At 35.2% G+C, this 18,280-nt stretch overlaps 1 protein-coding gene and 1 non-coding gene across 2 annotated transcripts; both read right to left on the reverse strand.

The window, feature by feature from the left end:
* Positions 1–381: 381 nt before the first annotated feature.
* LOC127745320 (small nucleolar RNA R71) lies at positions 382–485 on the reverse strand. The gene has a single exon (XR_008006517.1). It is a non-coding gene; the product is annotated as a small nucleolar RNA R71 (small nucleolar RNA).
* An 11,927-nt stretch (positions 486–12,412) lies between these two features.
* LOC107472191 (glutathione S-transferase L3) lies at positions 12,413–16,533 on the reverse strand. The gene is made up of 10 exons (XM_016091740.3): positions 16,345–16,533; positions 16,176–16,250; positions 15,611–15,671; positions 14,821–14,907; positions 14,153–14,251; positions 13,936–14,038; positions 13,779–13,855; positions 13,325–13,432; positions 12,736–12,816; positions 12,413–12,647 (listed from the first exon to the last, which is right to left on the reverse strand). Exons 1-10 carry the CDS (start codon positions 16,353–16,355, stop codon positions 12,633–12,635), a joined length of 717 nt encoding a protein of 238 aa, XP_015947226.1. The 5' UTR covers positions 16,356–16,533; the 3' UTR covers positions 12,413–12,632.
* Between the last annotated feature and the right edge of the window lie 1,747 nt (positions 16,534–18,280).

The raw sequence follows: 18,280 nt of genomic DNA on the forward strand, positions 1-18,280 counted from the left end.
GAACAAAGTATGCACTATTATATATTGCTGGAAATCCCTGGATGTCTACTTTCCAACGCAATTGAGAGCGCACCATTTGGAGTTCTGTAGCTCCATAAAATCTATTTTGAGTGCAGGGAGGTCAGAATCCAACAACATCAGCAGTCCTTTTTCAGCCTGAATCAGATTTTTGCTCAGGTCTCTCAATTTCAGCCAGAAAATAACTAAAATCACAGAAAAACACAAAAACTCATAGTAAAGTCCATAAATGTGAATTTTGCATAAAAACTAATAAAAACATCCCTAAAAGTAGCTAGATCCTATTAAAAACTACCTAAAAACAATGCCAAAAAGCGTATAAATTATCCGCTCATCAGATTCTACCCTCCTCAAAGAATCAAAAGGTTGAGAGCTGAGGTACAAACCTTCAGGCAACAAGATGGTGAAACTCTCTATGAGGCATGAGAGCGGTTTAAGGACTTAACAAGAAGGTGCCCACCAGACATGTTCAATGAATGGGTGCAACTACACATTTTCTATGAGGGTCTTTCTTATGAATCAAAAAAGGTAGTAGACCACTCATCCGGGGCATCTCTAAACAAGAAAAAGACCATTGAAGAAGCCATAGATGTCATCGAGACTATAGCTGAGAATGACTATTTTTATGCTTTTGAAAGGAGTAACACTCGAGGAGTGATGGAGCTAAACCATATGGATGCACTGCTGGCTCAAAACAAGATGATCACCAAGTAGTTAGCTGACCTTACCAAGAAGATGGAAAGGAACCAAGTTGCAGCAGTCATCACTTCATCATCAGCTCAAGAAGGAGTAAATACAGAGGAAGAGAGTGACTGGGATCAAGCCAACTATATTGGGAACTCACCTAGGCAGGCCTATAATCCACACTCCAAAACTTATAATCCCGGTTGGAAGAACCACCCAAACTTTGGGTGGAGAAATCAACAAGATCAAAGCCAAGATCAGAGACGTCACAACCCCAACAATAATGCAACTCACCAGCATTCCACACAGAGATCATATCAACACCCACCCAATAGTACATGTCAACATCCACATCAAAACCAAAATGGCCCTTCTCACCCCTCCTACCTTAATTCACCATCACCATCCGAAGATAGACTCTCAAGAATTGAGACTCTACTTGAAGGTATATGCAAGGAAGTCCAAGACAATAGAGTGTTCAAGGATGAAGTACGAGCTAATATCAAAAACCAAGGAGACACCATCAAGAGGCTGGAGTCTCAAGTGGGATATCTCTCTCAGCAAATTCCCAAGCCTACTGATAGCTTCCCAAGTGACAGAGAAAAACCCGAGAGCACTTATAGATGTGGAGCGAGGAGATCTAATACTGAGGATACATGATGAACAACTCACCTTCAATGTCTTCAAACCCTCACAAGAAGCAGATCAAGAAAACAAAGAATCAAGGGAGGATCACAATAAGGTATTGGTGGAAAAATCAAGCACAGAAGCACAAACAGTACACCTGAGAATCCCTTTGGTTGACAAACAATACAGCCAGAAGGCACAACAGCTAAGGAAAACCCAAGAGGAGCTAAACCCACCGGAGTCATATGAGACCAGCAACAAAATTTCCCAAAAAAAAGAGGCCACAAGGAACAGGGTAGCATTAAAAGAAGTAAGGAAGAAAGCACCAAGGGGATAGAGGAACAAGAAGATCTCTACAGAGGATTTCTCTCCAGGGGATGAAGTAATCTCCGCTCATTTCCCATCTATCCCACCTCATCTCCCCACCATTCTATCTCAGCTACCTCAAGTGTACACCATCAGCAGAATTTTCTCCTTGAAACATGTGGAGATTCTTAATAAAGCCAACAGAGATAGATTCACTCCGAGAGGGAAAGATTTGAGGCATTACCAACCACCCTGACAAAGGCCAAACGTCAAGCTAATGACGCTAAAGAAGCGCTTCATGGGAGGCAACCCATGTTTTATATCCTTTCCTTTAGACCCTTAATAGTAGTTAATAAAGCAAGGTTCATGAATTCCAAATCAACCTTGACAAACACTCAGATGAACCCTTATGTGCAACATATAGTGAATGACAAGTTTGGTGTTCAAGGCACACTAAGAGGGCATGAACACAATTCATATCATGTCATTCTTAGAGCCTTAATCAACTCTTCCTACACTACATGCTCACAAACTAAGTTTGGTGTCACCAATGTTGCATGCATGAACACTTAATTGGTCGGTTGGTTTGCATTCATGAATAGCATTTAGTTATTTAAAAACAAAAGTTTAAAAAGTAGCCAGTCCACTCTTTAACTTTGGCCACCAAAAATTCAAGTAACTCTTGAATTCCTTTTGTCTTGTATAGGAAATGAAGGAAGGATTGGAGGGAACTGATGGGACAACCCAAAGGAAGGGGGTTCGGCCACTTCAAAAGGGGGACTATACACATGTCTTCAAGGGGAGTACCTTGGGAAGTGTTGCCATGCAACATTGGAAGAAGGATATCCTTGGAGACTGAACCAAGAACCTCATAAAAGTAGTGATCCTTGTGCTCATCTCATGCCAAACCCCAACTTTCCACCATTGATTTTTACTATCAATCCACACCCTTCAATCACCCATCCTCCTCCTATATAAATGACCCCCACTCTATACCCTTCCATATTCAAATGCCCTTTCATTTCATCTTTCTTCTCTCTTTCGGAACATACACTCAAAACTTGCTCCTCCATTAAAAGCTTTCTCACACACTCTCATAGCTACATCTTTTAAGTTGCAATCATCTATACTTATACAAATTCGAAATCAAAGGTCACTCATGGCATCGTCGAGCTCTAAAAGAAGAAAAGGGAAGGAACCAATGGAGCAATCCCCTTTTGATGAGAAGAAATTTAGAACCTTTCACCATGCGTTACAATTTGAGTGGATGGCTGATAAAGAGATCATATATGAGCTAGGCTTTCAAGCCAAGAAAACTGAGTGCCCCGAAATCACAGAGAATATGGAAAAGAGAAGATGGGAGCTCCTCATTGATCCGGTCACAAAAGTAAACGCAACTCTTGTAAGAGAGTTTTATGCAAATGCAGTCAGGTATGATAAGGCAGATGAATCCTATATAAGCTTTGTAAGAGGGGTAACGGTGGATTTTAGTCCCATGAACATCATGAAGGTGTTAAAGCTATGAACCATGCCATTCGCAGAAGAGAGCTGTCAATCTAGAATAGATAGCAGTCCCAACTATGACCAGATTGTGGAAGATATCTGCATACCAGGAGCGGATTGGGTAAGAGATTCCCATAGGAAGTCCAAATTCATTAAGAGAGGGGATCTCACCCCTGAAGCAAAGGGGTGGTTCGAGATTGTAAGGAGATCCATCCTTCCCGCCAGAAACAACTCAGAGGTAAACCTTAAGAGAGCAACAATGGTACAATGTATACTCAAAGGGGGGAGATCAAGGTTCATGAACTCATAGCTCAAGGCATTTGGAAGTTAGCTGAGAAAAGTGATTCTGGAGGAAGGTTAGGCTACCCCAGCACCATTTTCCGTCTGTGCACAAGGGCTGGGGTAGTGTTCGAAGATGGAAACCCCGAGTAGATAAAAGTCGGCATCCCAATTACTTTTCGATGGATGCATTCCGTTGCACCTCCCTTACCTCAACGAAGACTAAGAAAGAGGCCAACCCATCAAGTTGTGGAAGGACAAAACCCAGAGGAGCAAGCCCCAGCCACTTTAGACATGCACCAATTACAAGAAGTCATTGATGGCTTGTCTAGGCAATACATGGAGAATCAAGGGGCACAGAAGGAGCTTCAACTGCAAATGATGGATCGCCAAGAAGAATCATTCTCTAGATGGATGAATCAACAAGGGAAGTGGCAAAAGTAATTGATGGAGCAGCAACTGGAACAAGCGAGACAGTGTGGTGAATCCTTCCACAGGTTGAACCAAAAGCAAGATCAACAACAAGAAGCCATCCAAAAGCTAATCAACATCCAAGCACATCAAGGTGCACACATTCATGAGATGCTTCGAAAACAAAGAGAACAGGCATATCTCTTTGATGAATATAGAGCGTTCTCAGAAGGAGTCTATATGAGTGAGACTGGATATCATATAAATACTCAAGCCAGGCTCGGATACTTAGTCAGACAACTGCCTGTATTGCACCATGGGATCACAAGATATGGGGAAGTAAAGGATGAATTAGCACGGCAGGAAAGAGAAAGAGCAGAAAAGAGTCATGAATCAATAAGGAAGGCATTGGAAGATTGGAAAAGAGCCAGAATGACACGGATACAAGGAAGCGCAAGTGGACACAAAGAGGACAAACAAGAGAGAGAGCATGAGCATCCCCAGAAGTAAAAGGTGGTGGAGTTCCCTCTTCGTTCTATCTTTTTCAAGTTTAAATAAGGAAAATCATGTATGAAATAGAACATGCTTCCATAGTAGCTTAGGAATTTTCAATTCTGTCTTTAAGATTTCATTGCTTAGGTCTATGTGTGCTGGTCTAAGTTCCCGGTTTTCATTTTCCGTTCTGCTTAAATGTATGCTTGTCCTTTAAGCTAAATAAAAGAAAATGTTATGAAAAACCAGAGTGGGGTTCATCTTGTGAAGTAAGTTCTCAATGTTTGTGGTGTGGTAATTGATTAGCTAAGTTGGTTCACCAACAAGGTATACAGGCAACTAAATGTTCTGAATCATATGCTTGAAGCACATTCTATGAGACTATCTAAACAACAAGATCCTAATAAGAAAAAGGAAAAGAACAGTGAGAGTTTGAAAAAAAAAAGAAAAAGAATAAGAAATAAGGCTAGGCACCAAGGGTTTGAATCTTGAGGCATGTGTCTGTGGTGTTCTTGTACAAAGGATCTGCTTGGATGAATAAGTTCTCAGGAGTGCTTCATCACTTGGTAACTTGGGTTAACTACCCCGAGATTATCAGCTGAAAATCTACTATCAAGAGAAACCTTGCTACAAAACACTTAGTAACCCAAAGAGGTGCTGGACACCAAGGCCTCAAGAAAAGAAGCTAACAAACCATATGCATGTGGTGTGCATGTATGGCGGAGAAAGACTTAAGGGAGTAGGTCCTTAGGGGTGTCTCAACACCTAGCACATTGAACCAACTGATTCGGGAGTGTTGGTGAAAGCTTATCTTAAAGAGTCGCCCCCTCACAAAGCACTTAGCCTAAAAGAATGCAATAAACCCTGAAAAGAAAGGGGGGATCAATGAATAAGGATCTCATAGGATGCAATCGAGCGAGTATTCAAGAGCATGATAAGGACCTGAAAACCAGTAAAAGAATGAACCTAAGTTGCTATGCATGAAATCCCATAAACCAAGAACTTGACTTCTATAATAAGGACTTGTTTCTCTTGTTCTTTCATTCATCATTCTTATGTTTCAGTACTTGCTTAGGGACAAGCAAGCTTTAAGTTTGGTGTTGTGATGCCAGTGCATCTTGGCCATTTTCACTGACCTTTTCTTTACTGTTTTAGGGTAGTTTCATGCATTTTCTCAGTAAATAAGCAAGTTTTTGGTAAAAATACACTTACATCTTGATTCAAGCAAACATTGTGAACTTTACATGATTTCATGAGAATTATGTATGAATTGAAAGATAAAATGGATGATGCATGATCTCATGACTTGGAACAGAGCTTTGAGGCACCCTGTTTGTTTGATTTCAGAACAAAGGAAGCAAAGAAGAGCCACGTTAGCCGCCACGTTAGTCTCACTAACGTGACCACTAACGTGGAATGGGAGCAAGCTTGCAGCGTTAGTGGAAACGTTTTCATCAATAACACCTTCGAAAGCCATCATAACCCACGTTAGTTGCTACGTTAGTTACATTAACGTGGGAACTAACGTGGAAGGAAAGGGAAGCTCCAACGTTAGTGGTAAAAGTAAACACCACTAACGTTCCAAAGAGCCATACATAGCCACGTTAAGAGTCACATTAATCCAATTAACATGAACTCTAACGTGGAATAAGAAGAGATAGGCCAACGTTAGTGACACTTACCTTTGTCACTAACACTGGGGAAAGCCAAGATTGCCTACGTTAGTGGTCACGTTAAGACCACTAACGTGAATGGTAACGTGGAGCAAGGGATGATAGGCCAACGTTAATGACACTCACCTTTGTCACTAACATTGGAGGTGGCAAGCACACCCACGTTAGTGGTCACGTTAATTCCATTAACGTGAAGCACTAACGTCAGAAGAAGGAGCGTTTTGAAGCATTAGTGACAAAGATAAGTGTCACTAACGCCCTCGAGCTTTGGCATGCCCACGTTAACGGCCACGTTAGTTACACTAACGTGGATCATTAACGTGGGAAAGAGGGACAAGGAGCAGCATTATTGGTAAAAGTGAGTGCCAATAACATTTACGCCACTAACATCCTAACTAACGTCCTACCATGCCTGACTCATATTCTTTCTGCAAGCAAAGCTGAGCCCACTGAACACTGAAGACTGTAACTGCTTCAACTAAAGATCAAGGGCCCATATCCAAGACTTGAAGAGCTAACTAAAAGATCAGAAGAGTAGTATATATAGGAAGTAGTTTTGAACTAGAAGGAGGCTGGGCATTATTGGGAACTACATTCTGTATATTTACTTTCCTGCAAATTCTAGTTTACTGGAGAATGCACTCTTCTCTATCATCTTCTATTTTTAGAGCTATGAACAACTAAACCCCTTTTCATTGGGTTAGGGAGCTCTGTTGTAATTTGATGGATCAATTATAGTTTTCATTCTTCTTCTTCTTTCTTTTCTCTTGATTTACTAGAAAGCTTTCGATCTTAAATCAATTGGTTAGTTGTCTTGGAAAAGAAACTCTCCATAATTGGATCTCCTCTGAGCCTTGGAAAAGGGATGAAGAGATCATGCTAGAATTGCTTTCTCATGTTGGACCAAATTGGGGTTTGGATGGATATAGTGACATATAATCCTACCAACACTTTGATTTGGAAATACATGTAGTATAATCAGTGACCATACTTCATCTCTTTCCATGAGCAATTAAATCAAGGAATTGGGCAATTGTTCAAGCTTAGAGAGATTGGGTTGCCAAGGAATTGGGATCCAATCACTTAAGATTGCCAAGGAGATCAATGAATGCATTGATTATGGAAGAGATGAGAATGAACTTGATCCGGAGAATGTAACATCTCCTAAGCCCAATGAATCCCCCATTCTGATCTTACCCATTCTCTTTACCTTCTACCATTTATTTTTATGTTTGTCTCCCCAAATTCCCATTTAAGATTCTGCAATTTACTTTCTGCAATTTACATTCCGCCATTTATTTCCAGCATTTATATTTTCTGTCATTTGCTTTTCCGCCATTTAATTTTCTGCAATTATCAACTCAACTTCTGCTTAGCTAAACTAGAACATTTCTCCAATTAAAGTTGCTTGACCAATCAATCCCTGTGGGATTCGACCTCACTCTATTGTGAGTTTTTACTTGATGACAATTCGGTATACTTGCCGAAGGGAAATTTGTTGAGTGACAAGTTTTCGTGCATCAGGACCCCGTATCCGCCGGGGACCTGGGTCTCCGCGGATGTTTGTAAAAACTAATAAAATTTGAAAAAAATAAAAAAATTAAGAAAAATAAAAAATAATACTCAATTGTCATTACAAACATAATTTCCATAGTCTTTAAAGACTTAAATAGCAATAACCAACAAACATAAACATCTAACATATCCATAAACAATCAAATATTCCATAAACAACCAAATATATCCATAAATAACCAAACAAATTTCATTACATTATAAAAACATAATTCTCAATCCTCTTTTCATGCCGTAATGATAGTGATGGTAGATTCCAACTTACTTGAATCCTACATCAAAAAGAAAATAATTTAAAATTAAAATCGTAATAACTCAATAAGTCAATAATATAAAAACATAGTGTGTTGTATATAATTTAATAGTTTACTTACATCAACAATTCAACAATAACAATTTCATATTCAACAATTCAACATCAAAAAATCAAAATTCAAAGTAAAATAATAAGAATTCAGAATCATAAAAACCAGACTCAATAACTCATCATCAAAAATATAAATTATACTTAAGCTAACTCACAGAAATTATAACAAATTCAAAATCAAAGCAAACAATAAAGATTCAGAGTTCTATGACTTACCCGACGGAGAACCGGCGACGACCAGCGACCACGACAAGACACGAAGAGGCGACCAGATGACGCGGACGAACTCGCGACCACAAGAAGACGCAACGACGGCGAAGACAATAGGCTCCCTGCTACGGTGTGCTGGTGTGCATGACCTGATGGTGTCTTGACTGAGATCCACAATGTGTGAGAGACTGAGAGGTGGCGATGAGGGAGAAGGACTGAGGGGATGGGAGACTAGGAGGTAGTGGTGAAGGATTGGGGGTGGGAGGTGGCCGTCTGTGGCTCTGTGCGTGGTTCAGCGAGATGGGGTTTGACCGTTTGAGGTTCAGGCATCAAAGTTCAGAGGGATTTGGGGTTTGTGAAGTGTGAGTAACAGCGGCTAGGGTTTCCATCTCCCCTCACTCATATGTTATATATACATTAAGGGGTATTTTAGTCATTTTATAAAGGCGGTGATTAAACGGGTCTCCCCTCACTCATATATATATATACCCCTAAATGCATAATCATTATCCAATCTCAATATCATCTATACCAACATCAATTCCATAAATACCATATCAATTCCCTCTATAGTAATATTAATCTCATCCATGCATTCACTACTCATATCACCACATTCAAATATACTATTCAAGCTTATTCCTAAGAGCATCTAACCTAGGAATTCATATTACACCACACGGTACTTAAATAAAATTTAAACCATACCATAATGACGGCGGTTCATACCCAACACATCACAACTCAAGCTTTCAAGGCTCTCGATCAACACCAATAAGCTTTTAGCCAGCAATACCTTGTTCCAAGTACTCCAAATTCACCCAACAACACTAACATAACCAATTTACATATACGTTAATTTAGAGTTCATAAATTTTATAAATCATAAGGATTGGAGGGTTCCTTACCTTAACCCATGGAATTTGTTGATGACACACATCAATAGCTCATACTAGAGCACTCCTAAACAACCAAAACCACAAGATTTCCTCAAAACCGAAATCAAATTCGAAATAAAAGGGGAAAAATGAAACTGGGCAGAGAGTTTAGAAATACTCACTACAATACCTAGATAGAATTGAAGAGGAGGAGGAGAGCGATGCATAGCCACAAATAGCTCGGAGCACCGAAGAGAATGTTATGGTCAAAAGAGTGTGCTGGTGAAAAGTGACTCTTCTTCCTCTCCTCTCTTCTTGTCTATCCGAGCTCTCTCTCTCTCTCTTTTTGGGAAGAGGATGAGCTAAATGCTCTTAGTTAGGGCTTGTGTGTATTGGGCTTGGGCTCACTTGGGCTCGGTCTGCTTGTTTTAGTTCATTGGCCCAATTTTGGGTCAAAACCTTTAATACTAGAGTATAAATTTATATTTTCAATATTTATACTTTTTCAAATTGACTTTTATCTTCTTACCCTTTTTACCCACAATTAATTTTCTCAGATACAGTACCGGACAGACTTAAGCTGGTACTACCAGCTAAAATGTCACTTTGCGCTTTTATCAAAAAAATCCACTGAGTCCAAATATCATATTTAAATTATCAAATTTTGATTGCTAAATTTTCTAACTATATTCTCTCATATTTAATTTATTTTATTTATTTAATTTTCGTTTATTCGAGGTTTAACATCCTACCCACCTTATTTTAAATTTTTCCCTCAAATTTTAGTTGCCTCAAATTTACCTCGCTTAAACTTCCTATAACTTCCAATTGAAGTATTAACTTAGAACTCCCAAAATTCTCCGAATCCTTAACAATGGTTGATAGAACCTCCCTTAAACTGAAGTTCACCATCCTACTACTCCTTATTCTAACCATACTATGTTAACGCTCCTGTAAGCTTCCGCTGCGTCACTCTGATTTTTAGCCACTAAGAATCAAATCATAGTTTGGGTCCCTAGCGCATCTATGTTAAACTGCTATTTCGTGTTTTTACACCAAAAATTATGTTTTCTGACTTAGAAAAATTCACTGAGTCTAAATATCATATTTAAATTATTAAATTTTAATTGCTAAATTTTCTACCCATATTCGCTCATATTTAATTTATTATTTATTTAATTTTTGTTTATTCGCGATTTTATACCTTTCCTACTACTTGATCTATATCAGAGGCATATTGTGGAGGAATTGATTCTTGAAAGAGGTGACTTTCCTACTTTTGGAGCCAATGGTAAGCGTCTGTATTATTAATTATTATTATCGATGGCCATAAATAGGGGTGAACGCGGATCGGATTGGATATGGCCAAAATTTTTATCTGATCTGTACTAAAATTATTGGATTGGATCGGATTTAATATCTGTAGTTTTTAAGCTTGGATCCGATTCGATCCGATCTATACATATGCGGATCGGATCGGATATATCCGCAAAACATAAAAATAATTTTAAAAGCTTATTTTTATTAAAAAATATCAATAAAATTTATTTTTTCTATTCTTTTAAATATGTTTACTCTTAAAATCATATTAAACATACTTTTCTTAAATAATAAATTAAAATAATACAACATATATGATAATTATTAGTTGAAATAAAACATAAAAAGAATATATACTTATTTATTTCTTTATTTTTGTGGATACGCGAATATGCGGATATCTACATAAAATCTGCAACCCGATCCTACTAGTGTCCGGATAAGATCCGATTCGATAGCCTTGTGGATCGGATCCATATCAGCAATTTTTGGATCAAATTCGAATAAATACTACGGATATGCAAATCGGATCTGATCCATAAACACCTCTAGCCATAAATCATTCATAAATTTGGTCAAAAATTACCAATGGAGACTTATTTGACTGAAAATTATCGACGCCCTAATCACTAGTAAATTAGGTTACCAGCTCCTTGATTTTTGGTAATGCTGTCGATACTGGTGAATTTTTTAGTAGTGGAAGTACTTCAGTCTTCTCAAACCCTAAAAGCAGTGGCTCAGACAAGCTTTCGAAGAAAGTTAACCCAAAATTGCTAGTATTGGGACTGCAGACAGGGATAATTCTCACCTATAAAGTATGGACATTTTGTTGAGTTTCCGTCTCTGCATATTAGACATATTACGGACACGACACTCATCAACCCTCGTCCGTACGTGTGTCTACTCTCTATTGTGTTTAACTGTGTCTTGATAAAAAATAAAATTTTTTTCTTCTGAGATACTTGGACACACCAAAATATCATCACGTGTCAGCATGTCCAACCTTATTCTCAATATGTATTCTTGGAATGCATCTAGAAATAATATATTATTATTATTTATTAAAATAATTTTTTAAATACTTTATATAATTAAAAAAGAACATTAAAAATTATTAAAAAATTATTTTATATTTTAATATTAATAAAATATCAAAATATCATTATAATTTATCTAAAAAATATTTTATATTTTATATATATGTCGTGTTCCCGTATCTTATAAAATTTTAAAATTCGTGTATTCACGTATCCCATACTATATCGTATTGTGTCCCGTATCCGTACATCATAAATTCTCACTTTGTCTTTCATGTGGTTTTTTTAGATGATTTAATTTTCTATTCAGAATTTCTTCTGAAAACTGATCAATATCATCACCTCAAGTCATTGATAATAATAAAAAAAAAACAGGAAAAGTAACTAAAAAGAGAAAAACCTGAAAGATCTCAAAAGTTAAAACTATAAAAGTGTGCTGGCTCCCAAAGTTGTTTCAATAATCCAATTCCAAAAAGAGTAGGAACGTAATAATGAATCAGATCATATATTAAAACTCTCAAAAAACTTGATTCAGTCAAAACTTTGAAAGAAAACTTAAAAACAATTTTATAAAAATCAAGTTTGATATCCAGTCGTAAAAAAAAATAATCATTGGGATTAATAATGTACGAAAAGAAATTGGATGAAATAGGAAAATTGTCAAAAATCAAAACATAATTAGTTGCCCAAGACTATGATCATGAAAAAAGAATTGATTGTGAAAAAATCTTTAAACCAATCACAAGGTTAGAAATAATTGAAATCTTGCTTGTTTTTATTGCTTCTCAAATGATCTCATTGTTCCAAATGGATGCAAAGGCAACCTTCTCAAATAACTTCATATCTAAGAAAATATATGTAAAACAGCCACCTAAATTTGAAAATAAGAAGTATCTATGTCAGATGTTTTTGAAAGCATTGTATGATCTCATCAAATTATTTTCTTCCCGGTTTATCCTATGTTTTTCTCTTTCATTTCTATGTTTTTCTTGCCTTTGCTGACAGAAATATCATCGAATACTTTCTAGTATATTATAGGTAATGCATATATATCTCTTTATTACTAATTAATTTATTATCACAATAGTACATGTATCATCAAAGATCACAAGTTGTTACATAGAACATTATTGATTATTATGACACAAAACAAACAGACCAATATCTAACTGAACATCAGCATCCCATGAATGCAAAACACTTTATTGGCCGCGTTCTTCACATCTTAGAGGCCACACTGCAATTCAAAAGTTCACTGCTGTTGGGGCTGCAAAGAGAATATGTAAACAAAGTCATAAATCAATCAAATTAGGACTCTTCAAACATTAACAGTGAAAAAGGATACGTAGCAGTACCAAGAAACGTCTCTTGTAAAGATCAACAAGTTCCTTTGTGTCAAACCTTGTTTGTGTATATGCATCAATCTTGTTCACCTCCTACAAAACATTGAAGAAATTAAGTTTTACTCTCAAATGAAAATCTCTTTTGTAACTACGAAAGTTTGAACATGTTAGTAGCATAGTTAGACATCTTATTATCAATCCCATAGACTGAATTTCAGGGCCAAATTCAAATAGAACACTGTGCTACCACTATTGGTTATTGACATATTGAATAAGCTTGTTATTTATATAGGAAATAGCTATCCAGTATCCACATAATGGTAATGTAAGCTATGCCAGACTTCAGAATAACATAAGGAAAAGAAAAGAAATAACCAAAATGATAGCATAAGCAATGTGAAACCACTAAGGCACTCACAACATGAAAACAGAGAAAAGAAAAGTAATAATGTTGTTAGGTCATATGACCCCATAGAAACTCCAAGTAATCTAAAGACATGTACCCCTGCGTCAAATTAGCTAATCATATAAATTAATGAAAAACATTGCAATTTCGACAAAAGGGGGAAGAAAAGTTTGTAGATAAGAGGCTATAGGGTACCTCAATGAATGTTCTAAGTTTAGGCCTTCCTTCAGTGATGTCATGCTTGAAAACCTCAGCAAAGACCACGTGGAATCTTTCAATGAATGGAACATAGGCGATATCCACCTGATTATCACAAGCATTTACAAATTATAAAGGGAGAAAAGTCACATATTCATTGATGTAATCATGAGTAAACACCAAAACTCCTACCTAAAAAAAAAATTGGTAGGATAATGTCGTATTTAAAATGACAAATTCATTTCCCACCATTAGAGAAAGTGTGACAAATCAATACATGGTGGGTTTGACTACATTGTTTTATGTGAGTAAGGGTTTGGAGGTTTATTCTACATTGATTTTTTGCCACTTTTGGGTAAGTGAAACTTTCTTTTATCAAATGCATCATGATGAACATCAGTATCAGTTCCAATTTCTTGAGGTATGAATTAAGAAATCTACTTGAACTTACCCAGCTGAATTGACCAAGGAAGAATGGCCCATCATCAAATTTTCCAAAAGCATTCTCAAAGGAATCAAAGATAGGACCTAATTCAGAGAACCAATTTTAAGACACATTTTTACGTTTGAGAAAACACTCTCCTCAATCAATAAACCTACACTCTTACTTGCTTGTCGTATAGCATCCCCTTTCAATGCAGCATACAAATCTGTGGTGACTGAATCAACTTGTGACACCAATTGCTCACCAAACTCTTTCTTTGCAGGATCCTATAAAAAGTGTGTTCTTAACATCATTAGTTCATTACTCGATTAACTACTGAAAACTGCTTACGGGCCATAATGTGCAAAGAAGAAAGAGATTCGGCAGTTCAAAGTTCTTACCGTTGGAACAAGAGATGGCCCTTCAAAGTTGGCATCTATATATTTGATCAAATCAAGACTTTCTCCAATTACCTTACCATTGTGCTCCAATGACGGCACCTGTAAAAATTAGCAGGAGACGAAAGTCATATATGTGGGTGCAGTAAATTAGTTAATCAAGTGAAATATGTTGTACATAAACTAGAAATGAGTCTATTGAGAGCTTTTTATAAATAGGTAACACTACATTAACAACTAAATAGTTGTCTCTACAAGACAACTTCCATAACATCAAATTTCAGTGTTGATTGTTCTGTTTATTAAAACAAAGAACCATTTATTTACATCTACCATGACTTAAGGTTAATAAGAAATTGTTTATGCATAAACTAGCAAGCAAATTTATTTATCTTCTATCACTAACACAAACTAAAACATATTTTCAGGGTAGACTTTCTCCTTGTCAGGATCTCTATTTTAAAACTATGCTAGCACTGATGTGAGCCTAAGAGTTCATCTGCTATTATCCCATTCTTCTAAATAAAGATTAAATTCCAATACGAGTTAAAATTTTCTATTTGTTAAAATATAAAACCATTCATGTGCATCTCTATTAAGAAACTGTTTATGTATAAAATAGCAAAGCAATTTATAATATTATCTTTTATCATAATCATCAAGTTACATACCTTATTTTGAGGGTAGACTTTCTCCTTGTACCAAGCAGGCCTGTTTCCAAGGTCAATAGGAACCAATTTGATCTTCTCTTGCAGCCCCTGTAACCAACAGAAGAAACAAATTAGAAGTGGCAAGACCAGAAAAGTATAACAACAGCAGACCAGAAGAGTAAATAATAATAGAATCATACACTTTTATGACTTAGCAAATAATAATTAAATACATGAGTACTAGTCAACAGTTGATATCTTTTGGGCGTTACAAACTAATTCCATTCTTTTAAGAACTATTGTGTTAGCAACAAAATCATTCAAGTGCTACGTTGGTGGTTCCCTGTTTATTCAATGTATGATTCATAATCATATCAAGGGTGACTAACTAATATGTAATTCATCAAGCAATTGAATTTACCATTATACAAAGATTCAACTACAAAGAAAAGGAGAAAAGGACAAATAGGTCCTTGACCTTTTGGTCGATCATTTAAGTCCCCGATGATTTAAAAACACATTTAAGTCCTTGACCTTCTTAAAAGCTGGATATATCGATCCTGGGTCTAAATTTATCTCATTTTAAAAACTCTCCTACGTGAGCATCCGTATATCGCCAGATCAGTACAATGAAAACCATGTTTGATTTTTCCGTTGGGTCTGATAGACCCAAGTAAACAGAAGAATCGATGTGTCTAGGTTTTGAAAGGGTCAGAGACTTCAATGTACTTTTAAATTCTCGAAAACTTAAATGTTCGTGAACCAAAAGTCAAAGACTTATTTATCCTTTTCTCCAAAGAAAAGGAATAACCTTGTAATTTCTGGTGATCCATGCACGTTGTGCATAGGGGCAATAATAACAGATGTACAACCTAGATAAGAAATTGAGCATACATGTCAGTACTGAATTTTAGTAAAAACTTAGAAAATCAAAAAGTTGAATTACTCTGTCAGTTCATATAGTTTTTACTAAATTTGTAATTAAATCCTCATATTTTAAAAGCTTTTGATTAGATCCCTACTCATTTTAAATTTTATAATTAGGTCATTATCGTACAAAAAATATCAGAATTAATAGAATATTCCCTTTCAAACTTAAGATACCTATATGTAAAGGATAAATCTCTAAATCTAACCTCCTCTTATTTTTTTTAGAAGGTTCTCGTTGACTCTAACATTGTTGGTACGACAAAGACCTAATTACAAATTTACAAAACAGCATAATACTCAATTGAAAGCTTTTAATCTATAAAATTTTAGTTACAAAGTTTTTGAAACTACCGACCGAATAATTTAACCAAATCAAAATTTTACCGAAAAATAATAAAACCTAGAAAATAAGCAGAGTTATAACAAAGAATGAGAAAGAAAGGAACCTTGTAGTTCCATCAAAAAGAGGCGGTGGTTCGGAAGTTGAAGTTAGTGGAGCAGGACGAGCTTCTTGCACACCACTAAATGTTACACAGAAATTGAGAGAAGATTTAGCAAAGAGGAAATTCAAGTGACATAGATATAAGGAAATTAGAGAATGTAGAATTGACATACGCAGTTGCCATGATCTTGATTCTCTTCAGCGAGCGAATGTATAGTAGTAGTTTAAAGAGTAATTTGATTGTAATTTGTGATGCACAAAACTTTTGGTGGGTACTCACACGCGATTGAGTTCAAGTATTTATAATAGCTACCTTGAGTTGCATCAGATGTCATCACTGACGATAGAATGCTGTCAAGAAAATTCTGGAAAAAGGAGTAATAAAATTGGACACAGCAAATCCTCGTACGCCACCTACTATTTCACTTATAGTTATGCATTGCATATCATATAGTAATAAGAGTACTACTATACATACAAATCTTTTTAGTATACAAGTTATATAAGTTAATTTTAATCCAACAAAATTTATTTAAATAATGCATTTGTATCCATGTTCTTTCTCCTCCTCATGTTCCTTCTTCTTTTTCGTTGAGTTTCTCTTTTTTTTTTTGTGTGTGTATTTCATTTTTATTATCGTCTTTTCTATTATTGTTGTTGCCATATTTTTTTTCCTCCTCTTTCTATTAATTTTACAACATTATGTATTTGTTTTTATTTGATCTTTTCTTCCGAAAAAGAATTATGAGATATGAAATAAAAAAATAAAGAAGAAGCAATACAAGATGAGGAGAAAGAAGAGTTTTGAATTATGCAAAACTTATTAGCACATATGTACCGTTCTTAAATAATACACTTAAATATCTTCATGTTACATCAAAATATCTTCGTGTTACACTTAAATTTACTGCAAACAGGAAAAATATTTCTTCTGATACTGCATTTTTCTTCTTCATTTTTTCTTTCTTTCTTTCTTTTTTTCTTTTAGTTGAATGATTGTAAGTTTATCATCTTCCTAAATAATTTTGCAGCATTATGTATTTCTTCTTTTTTTTATTTGATTTTTTATTTTTATTCTTGTTAAGAGAGTAACATAAGAAAAAATTTGAGAAGGTAAAATAAAAAGAAAAAGATGAATAAAAAATGGTGATAATGATGAAAAAAAGAAGAAACAGTAGAAGATAAGGAGGAGGGAGTGGAAGAGTTTTAAATTATGCAGAACTACTTATCAGCACACATACAATGAAAATTCTTTAACAATACATTCAAATATCTTTGTATTACATCCGAATTTGCTACAAATACAGAAAAATATTTTCTCTAATACTGCATTTTTTTCTTTTTTTCATATTTCTTTCTTTATTTTAGTTGAATGAATAAAAGTTCATCATCTTTCAAATAATTTTGTAGCATTATGTAGTTTTTCTTCTTCTTTATTTGATTTTTTTGTTTTTATTCTTGTTAAGAGAATAAAACAAAAAGAAACTTGAGAAAGTAAAACAAAAAAGAAAAGATGAATAAAAAAAGAAGAAGAAGGTGATGATGATGAGTTCGTGCTTGTTTGGGCGCCGTTATCTTGATAAAAAAGATCTTTTTTTAATTTTTTTAATTTTTTAGCGTATTTAGCAAATTTTTAGTAGTAAAAGTAAAAGCACTAGAAAAATAAAAAACATTTTTTTTGAGAAGCTGAAATTTACATCTATTTTTAAAAGATCTTTTTTCCTTAAAAAAAGAAGTTTTTCATATAAAAAATAAACAAAAAAGTATTTTTATATTGTTATAGCAAACATAATTGATAGATAAAAAAATCTTTTTACATGAGATACCCAAATATAAAATTACTTTTACTTTTTCATAAGATCTTTTAAAAAAAGATAACTCAAAAAAAGATATACTTTTAGAAGTTCACCCAAACAAGCCCGAAAAAAAAGAAGAAGAAGCACCAAACGATGAGGAGGAGGGAAAGGAAGAGTTTTGAATTATGCAGAACTTATCAGTACACATACATTGAAAATTCTTAAACAATACACTTAAATATCTTCGTGTTACACCTAAATATCTTCGTGTTATACCTAAATATTTTCGTATTACACCCAAATGTGCTGCAAA

This window comes from Arachis duranensis, chromosome 2, assembly GCF_000817695.3.
Source record: "Arachis duranensis cultivar V14167 chromosome 2, aradu.V14167.gnm2.J7QH, whole genome shotgun sequence".
Classification (NCBI taxonomy): domain Eukaryota; kingdom Viridiplantae; phylum Streptophyta; class Magnoliopsida; order Fabales; family Fabaceae; genus Arachis; species Arachis duranensis.